General features: G+C 46.4%; 1 protein-coding gene across 1 annotated transcript in view; it reads left to right on the top strand.

Moving 5' to 3' along the window:
- The window catches only part of LOC115083213, a 99,967-nt gene that overhangs the window by 42,378 nt on the left and 41,040 nt on the right, over window positions 1-16,549 (top strand). The window contains exons 8-11 of the mRNA XM_029587020.1: window positions 1,699-1,810; window positions 5,006-5,246; window positions 7,308-7,443; window positions 9,733-9,946. Of these exons, the coding sequence (XP_029442880.1) occupies window positions 1,699-1,810; window positions 5,006-5,246; window positions 7,308-7,443; window positions 9,733-9,946 (703 nt within the window). The remainder of the gene's footprint in view (window positions 1-1,698; window positions 1,811-5,005; window positions 5,247-7,307; window positions 7,444-9,732; window positions 9,947-16,549) is intronic.

Here is a 16,549-nt window from a genome sequence, read left to right on the forward strand (position 1 = left end):
TTTTCTCCCCTCGTTTGCATACAGGATTTGTACCTCTTCTTCCTCTGGGGGGTCCGTGGCTTACCTCCTTGCTCCCTTTTGGTTTCAGGATCTCTCTGCCAGGGGGTCCATTGCTTTCTTTCTCTCAGGGCTGCTGTCCCCTAGAGGGGTCTTTTCTCTTTCTTTTTCCTTTCTTATACTTCCCAGCTGATAAATATGCATAACCTCGTGGTGGGTGAAGGGTCTCTTGCCGCATTGCAGGTCTTTTTCTTCTCCCCTCCTCATTACGTCAGGAGGGGTCCTGCCATGCTGCAGGACCTTTCTCCCCTCTCGTTTCTTTGGGGGGAAACTGCCATGTTGGCATGCATTGTCTCAGGCTGTCCTCCTTTCTTGAAAAGGTGGAGGGTCTCTGCTTGCTTGCTTGAATGTCCCTGACACTTGCTTAGGATCTTAAGTCGTATTTCTCTCCTGTCTGGTTTCTTTAATTGCACAGGAACTGACAAACAGGCACATCTGATAAGGCGTCCTTCTCTACATTAGGACAAGGCCTCTAGTTTCTACTGATGCAATGCAATTTAAAGTTCACCTGGGTAAAATTCCTTCTCTTGCTGTAGCAGGGTCTGGGCCTGTCAGAATTTACCCTGACATGGCTATTATAATTCATAATTGGTGCATCATTGGTAAACAGCAGATATCGCCCTACAGCTAGGCAGACTGGACAAGACAAGGCAGGCTGGTTCATGAACACAATGGGCAGGATCTGACACATGGCAGACAGGACCAGGAAGCAACATGCACTGTAGAGACTATAGGAGGACTAGTTACTGAGGCAAGGTATGGAGTGCGATTGGGGTTTAAATACCCCAACCATGTGATGTCATCACTGAGCGCCAGTGATCTGTTTCCCACCGGATGGCCTTGAAGAATCAGTGTTCCGTGCATATACATGCCTAGAGAAGAGCCAAGAGAAAGGTGGCAAGATGGCATGCAAGCTGTGCAAGCATTTGGGATGAGTGTGGCTGGTTGTAGGGCATCCCACAGCCGGCCAAAATGTTACATGAATGGTGGTCTATACTCCTTGGACTAAGATTTTTTTTGCCAACCAAACTATGTTGGGGATCTCCATTCTCCCTTCTCTTTCTCATGTATCTAACCTGCTCTATCCTCATTGCCAATGTCAGGAGTTTCCATGCTCTTCTCCTGTAATCGGTGCTATAATCTAATGACGCTGTCCTCAGTACTAAGGTATCAGATCTCCATGCTCTTCTTCCGTACTCAGTGCTATAACTGAATGCGTTCTTAGCACTTTAAATTTGGGGCCTTCTCAAACTCTTGTCTTTCCCATTCATATAGCATGGTGCTCTCCTCAGCCAAAAGGTGATACAAGATGACCTTCAGTTGTCCTACTCTCTGATACAAGCTCAGTACAGAAATTAGTTAAGCTAACTGCTGCTGGCCACACAATGTACCAGAAATGCATAGAATAATCTGTGTATCCAGTATACTTTTCAGTTGACTTTTCATTGGTTCAGATGGGCCCTGTGACATGAACAGGTGCCTCCAGCCTACTGCCTTTGGAGATGCTGTCTTCTGTAGTCTCGCCACACATTAATTGTTATAGCTTTACCTGTGGCAAGCACTGCCTGACATAGTAACGTGGGGACAGAGAGCAGGTGCATCCATGTCCCAGTAATCGTGTCTCTTCCGGACCGTTTGCAGGGTCACTGTGATGTCCTGCGATTGGTGGATCTCAGTCAGTGTCCTTCCTACCTGAAGTGGATCAAGCGGCAGGAGGCACTGCTTGGAAAACTGATGAGGAGCAGCCAGCCAGGTGAGCTCAATCCCAGGGTCAGCTAATGAGAATTGTATTTTTTAAAATGTATTTTAAAAAATGTATTCATGTAAGATTCCAGGCTTGTTTACAAAAATATAATCAACAACAATGGCATTCACATAGAAAGTTCAGGTTTTGAAAAATCATAGCACTAGCGTAAGCTTAGAAGACCATCATAATACCCGGCAGCAAGATAGACTGTATATTGTCAATTGGCTTGCACAGGTCATTAATAATCATAGGTCTCACAGCACCACAGCTGACCAAATATCTTTATACATTTTCTTATGCAGGTAAAATATCAAAAAGATTCACTTCCCTCATGAAGCATGGTCCTCTCTTTAGAAGATAGGAAGTGTATGGCTGTAGTGTGGCTGTAGTTTATCTGATTAGCAAACTTTTTTGCATTTCACATTCTAAATCTTTGCAGCAGTTACAAAAACATAAAATACAGAACATTTCCTTGTGACGTACATAACACATACACTAACAGAAAATACAAAACTTAAAATAGAATTAATTACATTAAAAAGCAAATCCATTTTAATGTTAAAAGTAACTGAAAACAATCAACAGAATGGAACCTCATTTATAATTACATGCGCCCCCTCTGTTATAAGTGGCCACTGCAAATAAGCCAAATGCTGGCAACTGACTGTACAGTATCGGCTCTGCAGGACCACAAGGAATGGAGGAGGAGGCGGTCATATAAAAAGAAACAGAAAATACACAAACTTAGAAAAATTAAAAAAAAAAAGTTTTTAAATTGTACATGCATTCACCTATAGTAAGTCTATTGTGACCTGAACTGAATCTTTAGAAACTGATAAGGGGCCCTAAATTCAAAACACTTAATCGTGCAAGTCAGGAGATTGCACGGAAAGGAAAGAATATGTGCCCATTTATACACAGGTGTGCCCTACATACTCCCCCCCCATGTCTTCAGCAATTTGCTGGAGTCTGCAGAATTTCGTCTCGTGGATTTGTATTTTTCTGGAATAGTCAACAGTTTGGGGTTCAGGACTAGGGCAGGGTTGGAAAAATGTTTAACAGAGATTAAGGGAACAAGACACTGGTAGGGCTTCTAAGACAATCAGTGCAACATCTGACAAAGTGGACTCTGTCCCAGAAAGCTCGTGCTTCGATACATTGGTTACTTTCTAAGGTGGCACCTGACCCCTGTCATGTGGAACTTCACTGTGATGGATTTAGAGTGCCAGTGCAGTCTTCTGGGGCTTGCAGTAATACGGGAACCTTTTGGGATGGGTGACTAGGTGAAATCAGCATTTCAGATATACAGATAATTACAGATTTGAAAGGGCTGAAGCCAGCGATTCGCATGGATTTACAGATATCAAAAATGGAGAAATAAGGGTCTATCAAACAAATTGTAGGTGATTCCTTTTTTTTTTTACTGGATTTAACTTAATGCATCTGTGATGAGAGCTAAATTCCCTTCATCAAGTCAGAGAAGAGACAATGCAGTTACATAGGGTTTAACTAGTACAAAGTCAGCAATGGCATGAGTTTGTCTGCATGCGCCATTAGAGCTTGATAGAGGAATTTGGGTAAAAAGAGGTTGACAGAGGTGGCAGAATTCTTGAAATGCTCATCACAAGTTTGAGCCAGTTCAATAATAAATTATCACCTGCAACTTTGTTTGCTGACCCATATTTTTACATATTCAAGTAAATTAACACAGCAACCATAAAACTTTGCTCAGATGCTAAAAAGTATAACCTGAAAGTAGAGCTAAGCCATATTAATCAGAACCTCCTATTCGAGCCATGATCTGTACGCCCAGTAGTAGGATTGCTGAACATAAAACAAACTGCAGATCATTTCTTGGGAGTTTCCTGGATCACTGCCCCTAGATCATGGTTTGGAGTGGCCCCACCTCCATACCAAAGTGATTTCTGGAAAAATGAGAGAATCAAGTTTGGCGATGGAGGAAGCGAGAGTTGCAACCCCTGGGACAGGGAATTTCAGCCATCGCTCTCCGGTGAGATCAGCTAGGTGTGGGGTGCACTTGTACCTGGTTCTGGAGGGAGCCATTCTCTGTGGCTTCTGGCCAAGGATTATTGCTGAGAAGGCTAGATTACACTGTGCGGAAGGGGTAAGAGAAGCTGGGTAGCTGGGAGTGAAGGCTTATAGCATAGTAGACCGAGTTTTTCGGCATGCTCCAATTTTGCTGGAAGCCAGAAGGTGCAGGAGGAAACTCCTGGGCCAAATAAACAGAAGAAAGGAAAGTTCATGCCCAAATTCACACATAGGCAGTTGCCTTCAGTGCCAAATGTTGAAGATGCCATCCGATCCCTATAACTGAGAAATCAGGGTTACTGCTCCAACCAGGAGAGTGCAGTTGTCAATGAGGGCTGAGGGGGAAGAATACTGGGGTCATCCTTGAAGGGGTAAAGAGTTGAGGGGAGAGAGAGAGAGAGAGAGAGAGACACTCGATAAGCAGTGGGTTGGGGCGAAAAAAAGAGAACAAGTTGATAATGCATTCCCCCTGCTAATCAACGGCAATCTCAAGGTGATCACAATCCAAAAGTTCCCAGGTGTGCCAATCCCATCTACAGCAACCGCCCAGAGCTTAGAGCATGACAGCAGGGATCCAGATGGCACAGAGTCTATCCCCTCCCTCCCTTTCCTCCAGCCAGGTCCAGAGTAGTAATGGAAAGAAATGAGAATGGGGCCTGTGAGTAGGCAGGTGCTAACAGGGCCCTGTAGCATTCTCCTCCCTCCCCACATGGTTTCCATAGGAACAGGAAGCCCTTGAGGAGAAGGAGGGCAGGGCCACTGAAGGACCTGTGAGCATGTGCCTGCTCACAGGCCCAATTCCATTTTCTTTCTATTGCTGCCACTGGCTGAGTACAGGAGAGGAAGGAAGGGAAGAAGGCGATCTGAGGGGTTGGGTGCAGATGGGAAGGAGTTGGGCAGGGGCACCGTACAACCCTCCCCCACTGCCAAGAGTGCTCAGGTTCCCCTCCGCCCCCTGCCAAGAGTGCCTGTGGGCACCAAAGTCACAAATCTAGCCCTGGGAATCCCAAATATAGAACTGAGATTTCTGAGGGATTTCTTTGCCCGGAAATTAATAGAGACTTCAGTCTTAGAGACATTCAGTTTACAGGAAGTTAAGAGAAAGTCATAAGCTGATCTTTCTTTTGTTCAAATCCTGTTTTCTCCTTGCAGAAACAAGGGCAGGAAAGAGGGATACAATTTTTGTCAAGTCCAAGGCTTCAGCGGCTCAGGCTAGGGACATACACAGTTCACTTCTCGCCTTTCCGGGTGGAAGAAACACGTGGCGGACCTCCATGGCTTCACAGGCCTTCTCAGATCTTGCTGCAGCAAAGGTGTCTTCCAGCAAGCCAAGGGTCACCCATGCCATCGCGCACCCCGGCAGTGCCAAGGAACCTGGCACTGTGAGGTTCAAGTAAGTCAACAGCTGGAGGCCTTCCAAGAATACCTAAAACGTCACACAAGGCAGAAGAAAATTTCTTATTCCAGGCTCTCCTTCTGATGTTACTCCAGAGTCTACCCCTTTTTCAAGCCTCATGCTGTAACCTCTTGTTCTAAATCTTTTCCGCTGAAAAAAGGTTCTACTTTCTGTGCATTATTTATACCTTCCCGGTATTTCAGTATCTCTTAAATGTCTTCCTCATCTCTCTTCTCCCCCAGGCTGACCCATTTAGGCACTTGACTCTCATCTCATGGGCAGGGGTGAATTTGGCCATCTGGCAGCTCTAGAAAATGTCAGAAGTGCCAGTCTTCTCGAGGGCCGGCAGCTGCTCCTCACATACTGGATTTCTGAGGCGTCTGAATTAATGTAGAAGGAAATTGCACATTCTGAATATACAACAACCCTGTTCCTCCATGAATTTGTTATGCTTAGGCTTGTGAAACCTTGGGCCAACAGGAGGATGGTATACCTTAGGAGGTGGATCCTTAGGGTCTCCCGTCGGGTGGCGAGGCGAGACAGAAGATGTGATTGGCTGACCCTCGGCACTGGAGACTAAGGCAACTGTGGTGAAGGCGAAGAGTCGAGACTTTGGAGAAGCCAACTGGGTCTTCGCCACTGGAAGCCCGCGGTCCCCCCGGGAGGAGCCCGTAGGGATCCGGGCCGCTGGGACTTAGGTGGATCTTTTGAGAGGTCAAGGAGTAGTGAGGACGGTGCAAGGGCTAACTGGAGCTTCATCCCTGGAAGCCCACGGTCCCCCCGGGAGGAGCCCGTAGGGACCTGGGCCGCTGGAGAAGATGGTCCAGAAGAAGTCCAAGGTCAAGTGCCAGAGGGTCGTCGCGTACCAATCCGAGGTCACACACCAAGGGATCGCCGCTTGCCAGTCCGAAGTCAGGAACCAGGAAGCAAGGATCCGTAGTACAAGAAAACTCACCGAAGCAAGCAGACCTGACCAACCACGAAAGTTGCCTCTGATCCGGTGCATGGAAAACAGCTGTGGTCAATTAAAGGGGCGAGGTCCCTTTAAATCTAGGAAGGAGGCACGGCCTCGTGCCTAAGATGGCGGCGGCCATCTTGGATTTTGGCCACGGAGGAAAGGCTGCCCAACGCCGTGAAGGAGGAGCAGGGACGGCTCCCAGCCCGGCATCCACCGTAGAGGCCTTGCCAAACCGTGGGACCAACGGGCATTGGGCCACTGACGTTTCCCCCAAAGTTGCCGCGGCGGGTCGCCGTCACTGGTCAGGTAGGGGACCGTGGCTGCGGCCGTCCACGGCCGCGGAACACAACACCATTGGATCTCTAATCATTTCCATCGCTTATCCGATGCCCCTGAATTATGCTGGAATTAGTCAGATGTGATTTATGATTGGCCCTTGTTGGCTAAGGTGCACCTGTCTGCGCCGGGTTATAACATTTTGTTAACTTTGCCTTGTGTCTTCAGAAAGAAAACATTGTCTTTGGTTTCTTTGGTTTTTTTTTTTAACAAGTGTCTGGACTTATTTGGTTTTATTTTTGGAGCCCGGTAGCTTCCTCCTCTGAGCTTCCAGCTCAGCTGGAACTGTTTTACATTCCCTCTCTGCCCACCTAGGCCCAGGTATTGCAGTGGAAGACCTAGGCTGGGGGCCGTGCTCCAGGGATCCATCCAGAGTCCTGCAATCATGGGCCCAGAGTTGGACACTGTTTCACGATGACTGAGATTCCCTCTCCCTTTATTCCCAGCCTTGGCTGGCCCGGGGAGCAGAACCCCTGACCTGGCTGACCCATTTATTCTTCAGTTTTGATGGTATAGGGAGCAGAATGTACTAGTGCCTGAAGTCTATAAAAGGCATCTCCGTGCATCCTGTAGATTAAATAAGGTCACCGTCTTCAGCTCCTGTACAATAGTGTCACCTGCCCTCTCAGTTATTCCCCCGCATCCCGTGGAATGCTGCCTTCCCTTCCACCATCTCCTATACAATGATGACTTTTCCTCTTTTGCATTAAGTGGAGCGGTGCCGTTTGCCATTTTCCCGTTCATTCTTCTCTCTCTGAATTTAGGGTGGCCACTAAGACAACCCCAGAATACAGGAGGAGATCCCCCTGGGTAAAAGCTGTACCAGACATTGTCATGTTTAAAAGGCCCTCCTCCCTGGCAGTAAGATCAGCAGCGGGAGGCCGGCAGCTTGGGGACGCAGTAAGCGCACGCTCTCAGTCTCTGCTCCTCTTCCTGTGCTTCCTAATTACACCACTCGCCCCGAGCGAAAGACGTGGGATGTGGAACACGGGCTTGCCTTGCTGTGTCCCCCCTCCCTGCACACCTGCCAATACTCTGTCCATAAGACCGTGCTCCCAGGAACTAGGAGGAACTGGTAAAATAAGAGAGGGAGATAAAGAGGAGCCTGGGGAGAGGGAAGACATCTCTTGTTCTTCACCAAGAGAAAGGAAAGGATAGCCAGAGAGGAATCCAAGAACAGGGGGAGATGGACGAAGGGTGAAAGATAGAAATGGAGGGAAAGGTGGGGAAAGAAAGAGGTAAATGGGAGGCGGGTAGGTGGAACCTGGAACAAGCAGGAGGAGCAGAAAAAAGCAGAAGGGAAGACAAGTATGAGATGAGTTGTATCCGTCTACATTTAGACCTGCTATTGAGCAGGTCTCATTTAGAAGGGCATCTTATCCAGCTAAGTTTAATTATCGCTACTTAGCCGGCTAAGTAGCACCATCCCGATCCGCCCACAGTTCGCCACAAAATTCTCCAGCTAAGAGTTAGCCGGATAAGTGACTTCTCCGACTATCTAGTGGCCACTGAACTTAAGCAGATATTCGGTGGCTGCTAGGTAGCCTGATAAGCTTACTTATCTGGCTATCAGCTAGCTGAATATCGGGCCCCCAATAATTAAAACTAATAAGAATTCCATTCTCGATCCCTGGGAACTTCTGATTTCCAGTCACCCTGAGATTATTGAGGATTAGTAGTGGGGGGGAGTGGGGAGGCTGCACAAATTCTATCCTGCAGGCCTCGCCCTCTCTTCTTTACCACCAGTGGGATGGGGTCCATGGCAGTGTAGCAGGGCCTCTTCTTAGGCCGCTGGCTGCATGGAGCTCACAGCAGCTCCCACCAGGTTGGGATCCGCAATGGTTGGGCAGGTTCTCTTCTTCTGCCACTGGTGGAGGCTTGGGGCACAGAGGAAAGGTCTTGGGGTACAGGCCCCGTGTGCCTGGAGCTAATGACATTCCTGGGAAGCTGCAAGTGGTTGAGGAGGAGGGAATGGAGGTAAATGCTGAAAAGGGGTGGAGACGAAGAGGATGAATGCTGGAGGTGAGTAGGGTCACCAACTGGCACCAAATTCACCTTGCAGGATTGATCCAGTGGCATATGTAGCAGACTCTTCCCGGGTTTCAGCATACAACCTGCTCTCTCCAGGGAAGTCTAATCTCCCAGAATTCACCTCACAGGATAGCAGTAAACAGATTTATTTCCTTCAAGAAAGAAAGCCACACTCTAGAATTGTTGTAATTCATACAAAGCATACATGACATAACTGAAATATCAATACAGAAAAAAAAACCAACTTTGTAATCAGAGCAATTATGTACAGACAAATAGCAGTCAACCATTACCTTAAAGAAAGACTTCTCCCAGGTTGATACCACTAGAGGGACCCAATGCAAGGGCAGGCCAGACTGTATGAACTACCTTTTTAAAAAGGGAAACATACACAAACCAGAAAGTATTGAGGAGAATTGCAGAATTTGAATTGAAACGTTTCATATATTCCACATGCAGAAACTTGCAGTCTGCCTTTCCTTAGGAAAATGCAATAGGGGAATTGGAATTAGAAGCTCTTGGGAGAGGTAAGGAGTGTGATTGCTGGGGGAAAGCATGAGGAGGGGTAAATGCCAGATGTGGTGAAGGGAGAAGGAGGGTGACTGAGAGCCAGAGGTAGGGATGGGCATAGAGATGGTGAAAGAGAGCCAGAGGAAGTATTTTGAAGGAGAAAGGGTTAAATGGGGAGAGAGGGAGAATGTGTGATGGGGGGGTTGATGTGTGAGAACCAGATGAGAAGGTGGAAGGGGAGCTATGCAAATGAGAGAGAAAATAATTGGGGGATGAGGGAGACAAACTGCAAGAGATGAGTGTCAAGTTGGAAGCTCCTGCAGTACAAAGGCACTGGGAATGGTGTCTAAATGCTAGGTTATTGTTAGACACTCCCTGACTTATGATGCACTGCAGGTACATTATAAATAAACAGGTACCTTCAGTCAAGCTTGCCAACACTCATGGTTAAGGTAAGGCTTAAATCCAGTCCATTTATCCATTCCAGATCAGTTGCACAGTAATTCCTCTTCATAGACAAACACAGTCAGTACTTGAGACACAACTTCTACTCATAGGGACCAACACAGAGCGTCAAGACTTTCACATCACACACAACACATCGGAAGAGCTCACGGCTCTATCCTCTGGGATCTCTTGGTGTTCCAGCACACCTTTTGGAAGGACCAGTCCGGATCTTCAGAGGCGGGGGCCATACCCCAGGCCATCCACAGTCTGAAGCTGGACTTCTTGGAGCCGTTCTATGTCTCTACACACAGCACACGAGTAGACTCGGGTTCAAGGCCGGCTACAACGCTTCTCACCCTAACAGGGAGCGGCCTGACCGCAGGCTCTTTTCCCTTTGCACGGGAATCCGGAGAGGGTAGGGGCCTGTGAGCATAGGCTTTAATCCCTAGGCTCACTGCACTTTAAGGACTGCTAGAGCGAAGGCTCAGGCGGAGATCCAGAACAGGCTTTCAGGACAGCGGGGGAGAAGAGAAACTCAGTGCGGGGATGATGGGAAGTGGAGAGAAGAGGGGTGGCTGTTGTGGGAGAAGGGAGCTAGATAGGAGATTTATGGGGGGAGCAGCCCTGTGAAGGGGAGATGGAGAGGGGGGGGGACCTGAAATGTTGGGACAGCGAACTGGAGGGTGAGAGATGAAGGACAGAAGAGGAATGAAGGAGGAAGGATGAGAGCCAGGTGTGAGTGGGCAGAGAATAACACGATGGTGATGTAAGGAAAAGATTTAGAGGCAGAGAAGAGAGAAATGAAGGAAAATTACTTAAAAGAGGAAAAGATAGTTGTCACTAGAGAGGAGGAAGTGTTGAAAGCAGGAGGGAATAAAGAAAGTAAAATGGAAAGCAGAGCCTGGAAAAGGAGTTAGTGGGCCTTCCTGTGGCACAGGCTGAAGATGTCACATCTTCCAAGAGTATATAAGGAAGTTCTTGCAACCAGCCAGCATTTCAGCAATAGGTCTCCTGGTTCCCTCTTGTTCCAGCCTTGTCTTGTTCTTGCCTTGTACCTTATTCTGTGTTCTTTGTCTTGATTCCTTGCCTTGTCCTTAGCTCCTCTGTGCTCTGTTCATTGTCCAGTTCCTTGCCTGTCCGTTCTTGCTTGTCCCCTTCCTTGCTTGTCCTATTTGTCTTTGACTGACTAACCGGATTCTGACCCTGGCCTGGCCTCTGTCCTTCTGCTGTCTGCCTCGACCTCTGGCTTGTTACTCAGTCTGCCATCTGCTACCTGCCTTGACCCATGCTTGCCTGGACTCTTCTCTTGGATTACTCTAGGGACGCACTAAGTCCTGCTGGCCCCTGGAATTCAAGGGCTCAGTTTGAAGGGAATGGGGCTGGTATAGGCGAAGCGCCAGTCGGTCCCTCCTCAGGGTTTCTCCACCAGCTGACGGGGTGGTCCTAGTGGGCTTGCTCACTAGGCAGCATCATCCACCCCTCTGCACTAGGCGTCCACTTCTTCAACAGGCATTACCATTCAGTGTTAAGTCATTGTAGGTTCCATGTAACATTTATTATCTTATGATGATGATGATGATGAACAGAAGACCCATCTAGTATCTTACAGTGGCAGAATATATTGCATTATTTGTTGATGATGGAAAAACTTAAGCAAAGGAAGATTCGTTGAGAGAAGTTTTTTTTAGGATATGGGAAGCATATTAAAATTATTACACATAAATCTAGAAGTGTGGTTTTATATGACTTATAGTTATTATACTTGTACACTAGAGAAGTGCCGAGTTTGTTTCTGCTAAATTTGCTTGTTTGAGTTTGATGCTGTTAGGGTGAGGGATAGAAGAATTATTGTATTACTACAAACCAGGAATTTGTTGATGACATGGTATGTGTGAAGCAATGCTATGTAGTATGCCTCATATGTGTTTCTAATTTCTTTAGTTAAAAAAAAAAGACAAAGCTAAAATGGGTTCTTAAAAAAAATGGAAAACTGACACAAATGATGAAAATAGGCACGAGCATAAGCACTGACAAGTTAGATGTAAAACAATAGTTAGACAAGTCAAGGGAGCCTTTGAGAAAAAGTTTGCCAGTAAGGCAAAAACTAATAACACTTTCAAGTACATTCAAAGCAAAAAGCCTCTGAGGGAGTTAGTTGGGCCACTAGATGACCAAGGGGGCAAAAGAGGTTTCAGGGAGGACAAGGAAAGAGCAGAAAAAAGGAATGAATTAAGAACATAAGAACACATGTCTCAGTCTTTAAGGGGGAGGATATTGGGAACATACCCACATCTGAAACATTTAATGGTAGAGACAACTGAGCAACTCAAACAATATCTGTGACAAAAGAGGATATAATAGATCAAATTGACAAACTAAGTGTAACAAATTGCCAGGACCGGATGGCATCCACCCCAGAGTTCTAAAAGAACTAAAAGATGAATTGCTAACCTGTTACTAGTACTCGGTAACTTGTCATTTACAAAAGCCATGATTCCTGAAGACTGGAAGGTGGCCAACGTGACATTATTTTTTTTTTAAAGGGTTCCAGGGGTGATCCAGGAAACTATAGACTGTTGAGATTGATGATGGTGCTGGGCAAAATGGAGGAAGCCATGCTTAAAACAAAATCGCTGGCCATATAGATAGACATGGCTTAATGGGGAAGAGCCAATATGATTTTAGCAAGGGGAAGACTTGTCTTACCAATCTTTTATAATTTTTTGAAGTTGTAAATAAACATGTAGATAAAGATGAGCCAGTTAATACAGCTTATTTGGATTGTGGTAACTTGGGCAATAGCCAGAATGAATAAGGAGTCAGACTCTGGCAGTTTCTCTTTTGTGCAATTTATTTACAGTGAAAACCGAAGTGCAAAGCAAAAAAAAAAACCAAATTATGCAGCTCATCTTAAAGTTCAGATAACACAGACACATCGCACATAGCAGGTTTTCTCTTTCAGTAGCTTCCTGCTTGCTCCCCAGGTCCTGTTTAACTCTTCTAGGCCCTGAGTTCTTATGGTCTGGTGAGGGGTTCTCTCTTCACCCAGGATTCCTTGTAGGTCTGGATCTTAAGAAAGACTGGGCGAGACAGCTGGGCCTGGTCCCTTGAGGTAGTCTGAGAGAGTTTCCTATAGACTCCCTCACATACCCTCCCTCCCCCTCAGCTCATCCTTGTCGGGATCAGCACCTGCTTGTACTAGGGACACCTTTCTTTAGACAGGAAATCTGCATTAGTGTTTTCCTTGCCTGTCATATTTTATGGTTCCTGGCTGTAGGGCCAGGAACCATAAAAGAGAGGATCAATGAACACCAGAGTTCTTTATTGAGCACAGAAAGTAATAGAAGCCCGACTTTCTGTGCTCAATAAAGAACTCTGGTGTTCATTGATCCTCTCTTTTTTGGTCGCTACTGCAATATTGGATCAATTTCCGATCTGTTTCTTTGGGCCAGGAACCATGTCATTACTCTCGCATTGAACTCCTTATTTCTATTCATCCATAGGAGCAGTTGGTAGCCCATTGCAAACATGAACTGCCGTCCAAGCAGGTAATATCGCAAGGCCTCTTAAGGCCCACTTGAATGCTAAGGCCTCCTTCTCAAATGTTGAGTAACACCTCTCCCGTGGAATCAGCTTCCGACTAATGTATGCCACAGGATGTTCTTGGCCGTCCTTCTATTGGACTAAGACTGCTCCCAAGCCTACTTCTGAGGCATTGGTCTGTACCATGAAAGGTTTGGTGAAGACCAGACTCTCAGGACTGGTTCAGAACGTAAGGCATTTTTCAAAGCCTGGAAGGACTCCAGTGCATCCGCTGATCACTGGACCTTCTCTGGTGCTTTCTTCAACAATAGCCTTGTGAGAGGCTCCACCTTCTTTAAGTAATTGGTGATAAACCTTTTGTAATACCTTGTGAGACCTAAGAATGCTCTCAATTTCGCTTTTGTTTGTAGTATTGGCACCCAGGTGATCACCTCAATCTTCTGTGGATGGACCTTGCCCTTCTCCAGATTGTAGCCAAGATACTGGATTTCTTGATCCCCCAGCAAGCACTTCTTAGGGTTAGCTGTTAGTCCTGCTTTCCTCAGACTGGTTAGAATAGCCTGGAGTTGACTTAGATGTGTCTTCCAATCTGGGCTGTACACCACAATGTCATCCAAGTAGGTGGCTGCATACCCTTGATGTGGGTGGAGCAGGTGGTCTACCAAGCATTGAAATATTGCAGGGTGTCATGGAGTCCAACAGGAGGATGGAAAACTGGAAAAGTCCCTCTGGCATCAAGAATGTAGACTTCTCCATCAATGTTGGCATGAGAAGTACCTGGCAATAGCTTTTTATAAGGTCCAGGATAAAGAAGAACTGGGCTAATGCCAGATGCTCAATCAGTTCAAGCACTTGTGGGATCGGGTACACGTCAAGTTTGAAGACCTCATTGACCTTTTTAAAGTCAGTGCAGAACCTTATACTCCCAGCTGGCTTCAGTACCAACACTATGGATGAGGACCAATCACTGTTCTATAACCCCGAGCAGGAGCATCTCCTTCCTTCGCTTTCAATGATGTGGCAACTGGCCTCAGGAATCAGATAGATTTGTTGTGGTACCACAAATCCAGGAGGCATAATGATGTCATGGTACAACTTGGGAGGTTCGAGAAGATCTACTTGTTTTCTCCAGCAGTTGCTTTATGTCGGCTGTCTGTGTGGTGGACAGCTGCTTTCTGAAAGGAAACTGGGTTTGGTCCACTTCAGGTCCAATCTCTGGACCAAAATCGTCTTCTTGCAACATGCCACACTTCTGTGCAATCCACTTCTTCAGAAGGATTATGTGGTAGATTTGAGTTCTCTTTCATTTATCTGGTTGGGCTATTTTGTAATCCATGGGTCCTGTTTTCTCCAAAACTTCATAGGGTCCTTGCCAGCGGGCTAACAACTTGCTTTCTGAAGATGGGAGGAAGACAAGGACACGGTACCCCCAGCTGGAATATTATTTGGACCATAGGATGATTGTAACTTGAGGCTTGGGTAGCCTAAGCCACCTCTAGGATTAGGCAGACTGCCTCCCCAGCCTTATTTAGGCAATTCAGCACTTGGAAAACATAGTTAATGAAGTTCTGTCCAAGGTTCCTTTCATCTTCTTAAGTCTTGCATGCTATATACAAGATTCCTCTTGGTTTCCTCTCATACAGCAACTCAAAAAGGGAAAACCCCAAGTAGCTCTGTAACACTTCGTGGATTGCGAACAGCACATAGGGTAGCAATGCATCCCAATTCTTGCCTTCTTCAACCACAAATTTTCTCAACATGTTTGAGCGTCTGATTGAAGCGCTCAACAAGGCCATCAGTCTGCAGGGGATACGGTCAGCCAAGACACTGAAATATGCAGAGTCTTGCATACTTCAGTGTCTTGGCTGACTTGCAAAATAAAACTCTGCATACTTCAGTCACTGAAGTATGCAGAGTTTTATTTTGAGCAAGGTGCAGAGTTGTTTCATTACTTGGATACAAACAGGGTTCCCTGGTCCATCAGGATCTCCTTGGGTAGCCCCAGTCATGAAAAAAACCTTCATTAATGCATGACCATTCGAGTTTTCATATTCCGTGGTGTAGTCCAGAATGATGAAAATGTACTTATTTCCTTGATTAGATCTTTCTAGTGGCCCCACAAGGTTGATGCCCACCCTTTCAAAAGGAGTCTTGATTATGGGCATTGATATGAGAGGTTCTGCCCATATGCTGGCAGGCATTGTGAGTTGGCAGGTAGGGCAGGATTGGCAATAAAACTGGACCTGTTTATGTAGGCCCAGCCAATAAACTGTGCTAATATCTTCTCTTGAGTCTTTTCTTTCCCCAAGTGACCCCATAGAAGGTGACTGTGAGCTAGTTGCATAACCTTCTGGTGATATGATTTTGTAACTAGGAGTTGTTCTATCAATTTCCTCTCCACACTTCCCTTTGTAATTCAGTAAAATAGGACCCCATTCATTATGAAATAAGAAGGAATAAGCTCTGTTAGCTGCATCCCAGGGACTAGCTTTCCTTCGTCCCTTTGTAAATGCTCCTGGGCTCACTTAAAGGACTCATCCTCCCTCTAGGCCTATTTGAAGCTGTCTGGGTCACCCCCCTTTTCCCACTCCAAGAGGCAAGGTAAGACATTCTGGGTAGGTTGCTGTTCTTTCCCTGACTCTGACCCTTCCTCCCCGGATGCCTCTAAATTAGCAATGTAAATATATTTGTCCTGTCGGCATTGCCTCCATGACTTAGGAGTCTTAGAGTCTTTATGATACAGATTTGGATATCCAAGGGAACGAGTTCTTGAAACTCTAATTATTCATTGTTGTGGTTGGATGAACCCATTGTGAGCTGATTCCAGAGACTTTTAAAAAGTTTGGACAGTCCCATCCTATCACCACAGGGTAGGGTAGCTAAGGAAGAACTCCCTCCTTAATTTGTCTTGGCTGACCGGGGTCTTCAATTGTACCTGGCTTGTTGGATACTTCTCAGTTCTAGTCAGTCTGGTCCTGCCATCTAGCTCAACCGCAATCTCAAAAGTAGAGACTTCCTGGCTGGGGACATCCATGAAATTACAAAAGTGTGAGGTCACATCATTAAAATCCATTGGTTCCTCTTCCCTGCGGGGACAGTCTCTGGCAAAATGGCCCCTTTCTCCACAGCTGAAACATGGCAGTAATGCAGAGGGTTGTGCTTGAGGTGAAAAGTTCGGCTGGATCTGCGCTACTGGTTGTCGGGGCCTCTGGCTCTTAGGAGTCCGACTTCTTCTACCCGGGTTAAGTGGTTTCTCTAGGATCCATAGTGACTCAGGCATGGTCTGGGCCTGGTAATAAGCTTCCGCTACTTCCAGCACCTTTTCAAGTGTAAGGTTTGGGTGTCGGCAGACCCACCGCCACATAAGTTGTTCCAGGTTGTCTAGGAATTGTTCCAGCAGAACCGCTTTGACTACCTCCACTCTGGTCTTCCCTTCTGGGTGCAGCCACTTCCAAGTGATATCTTTGAGTCTATG

Source organism: Rhinatrema bivittatum, chromosome 2 (assembly GCF_901001135.1).
Source record: "Rhinatrema bivittatum chromosome 2, aRhiBiv1.1, whole genome shotgun sequence".
In the NCBI taxonomy this organism is placed as follows: domain Eukaryota; kingdom Metazoa; phylum Chordata; class Amphibia; order Gymnophiona; family Rhinatrematidae; genus Rhinatrema; species Rhinatrema bivittatum.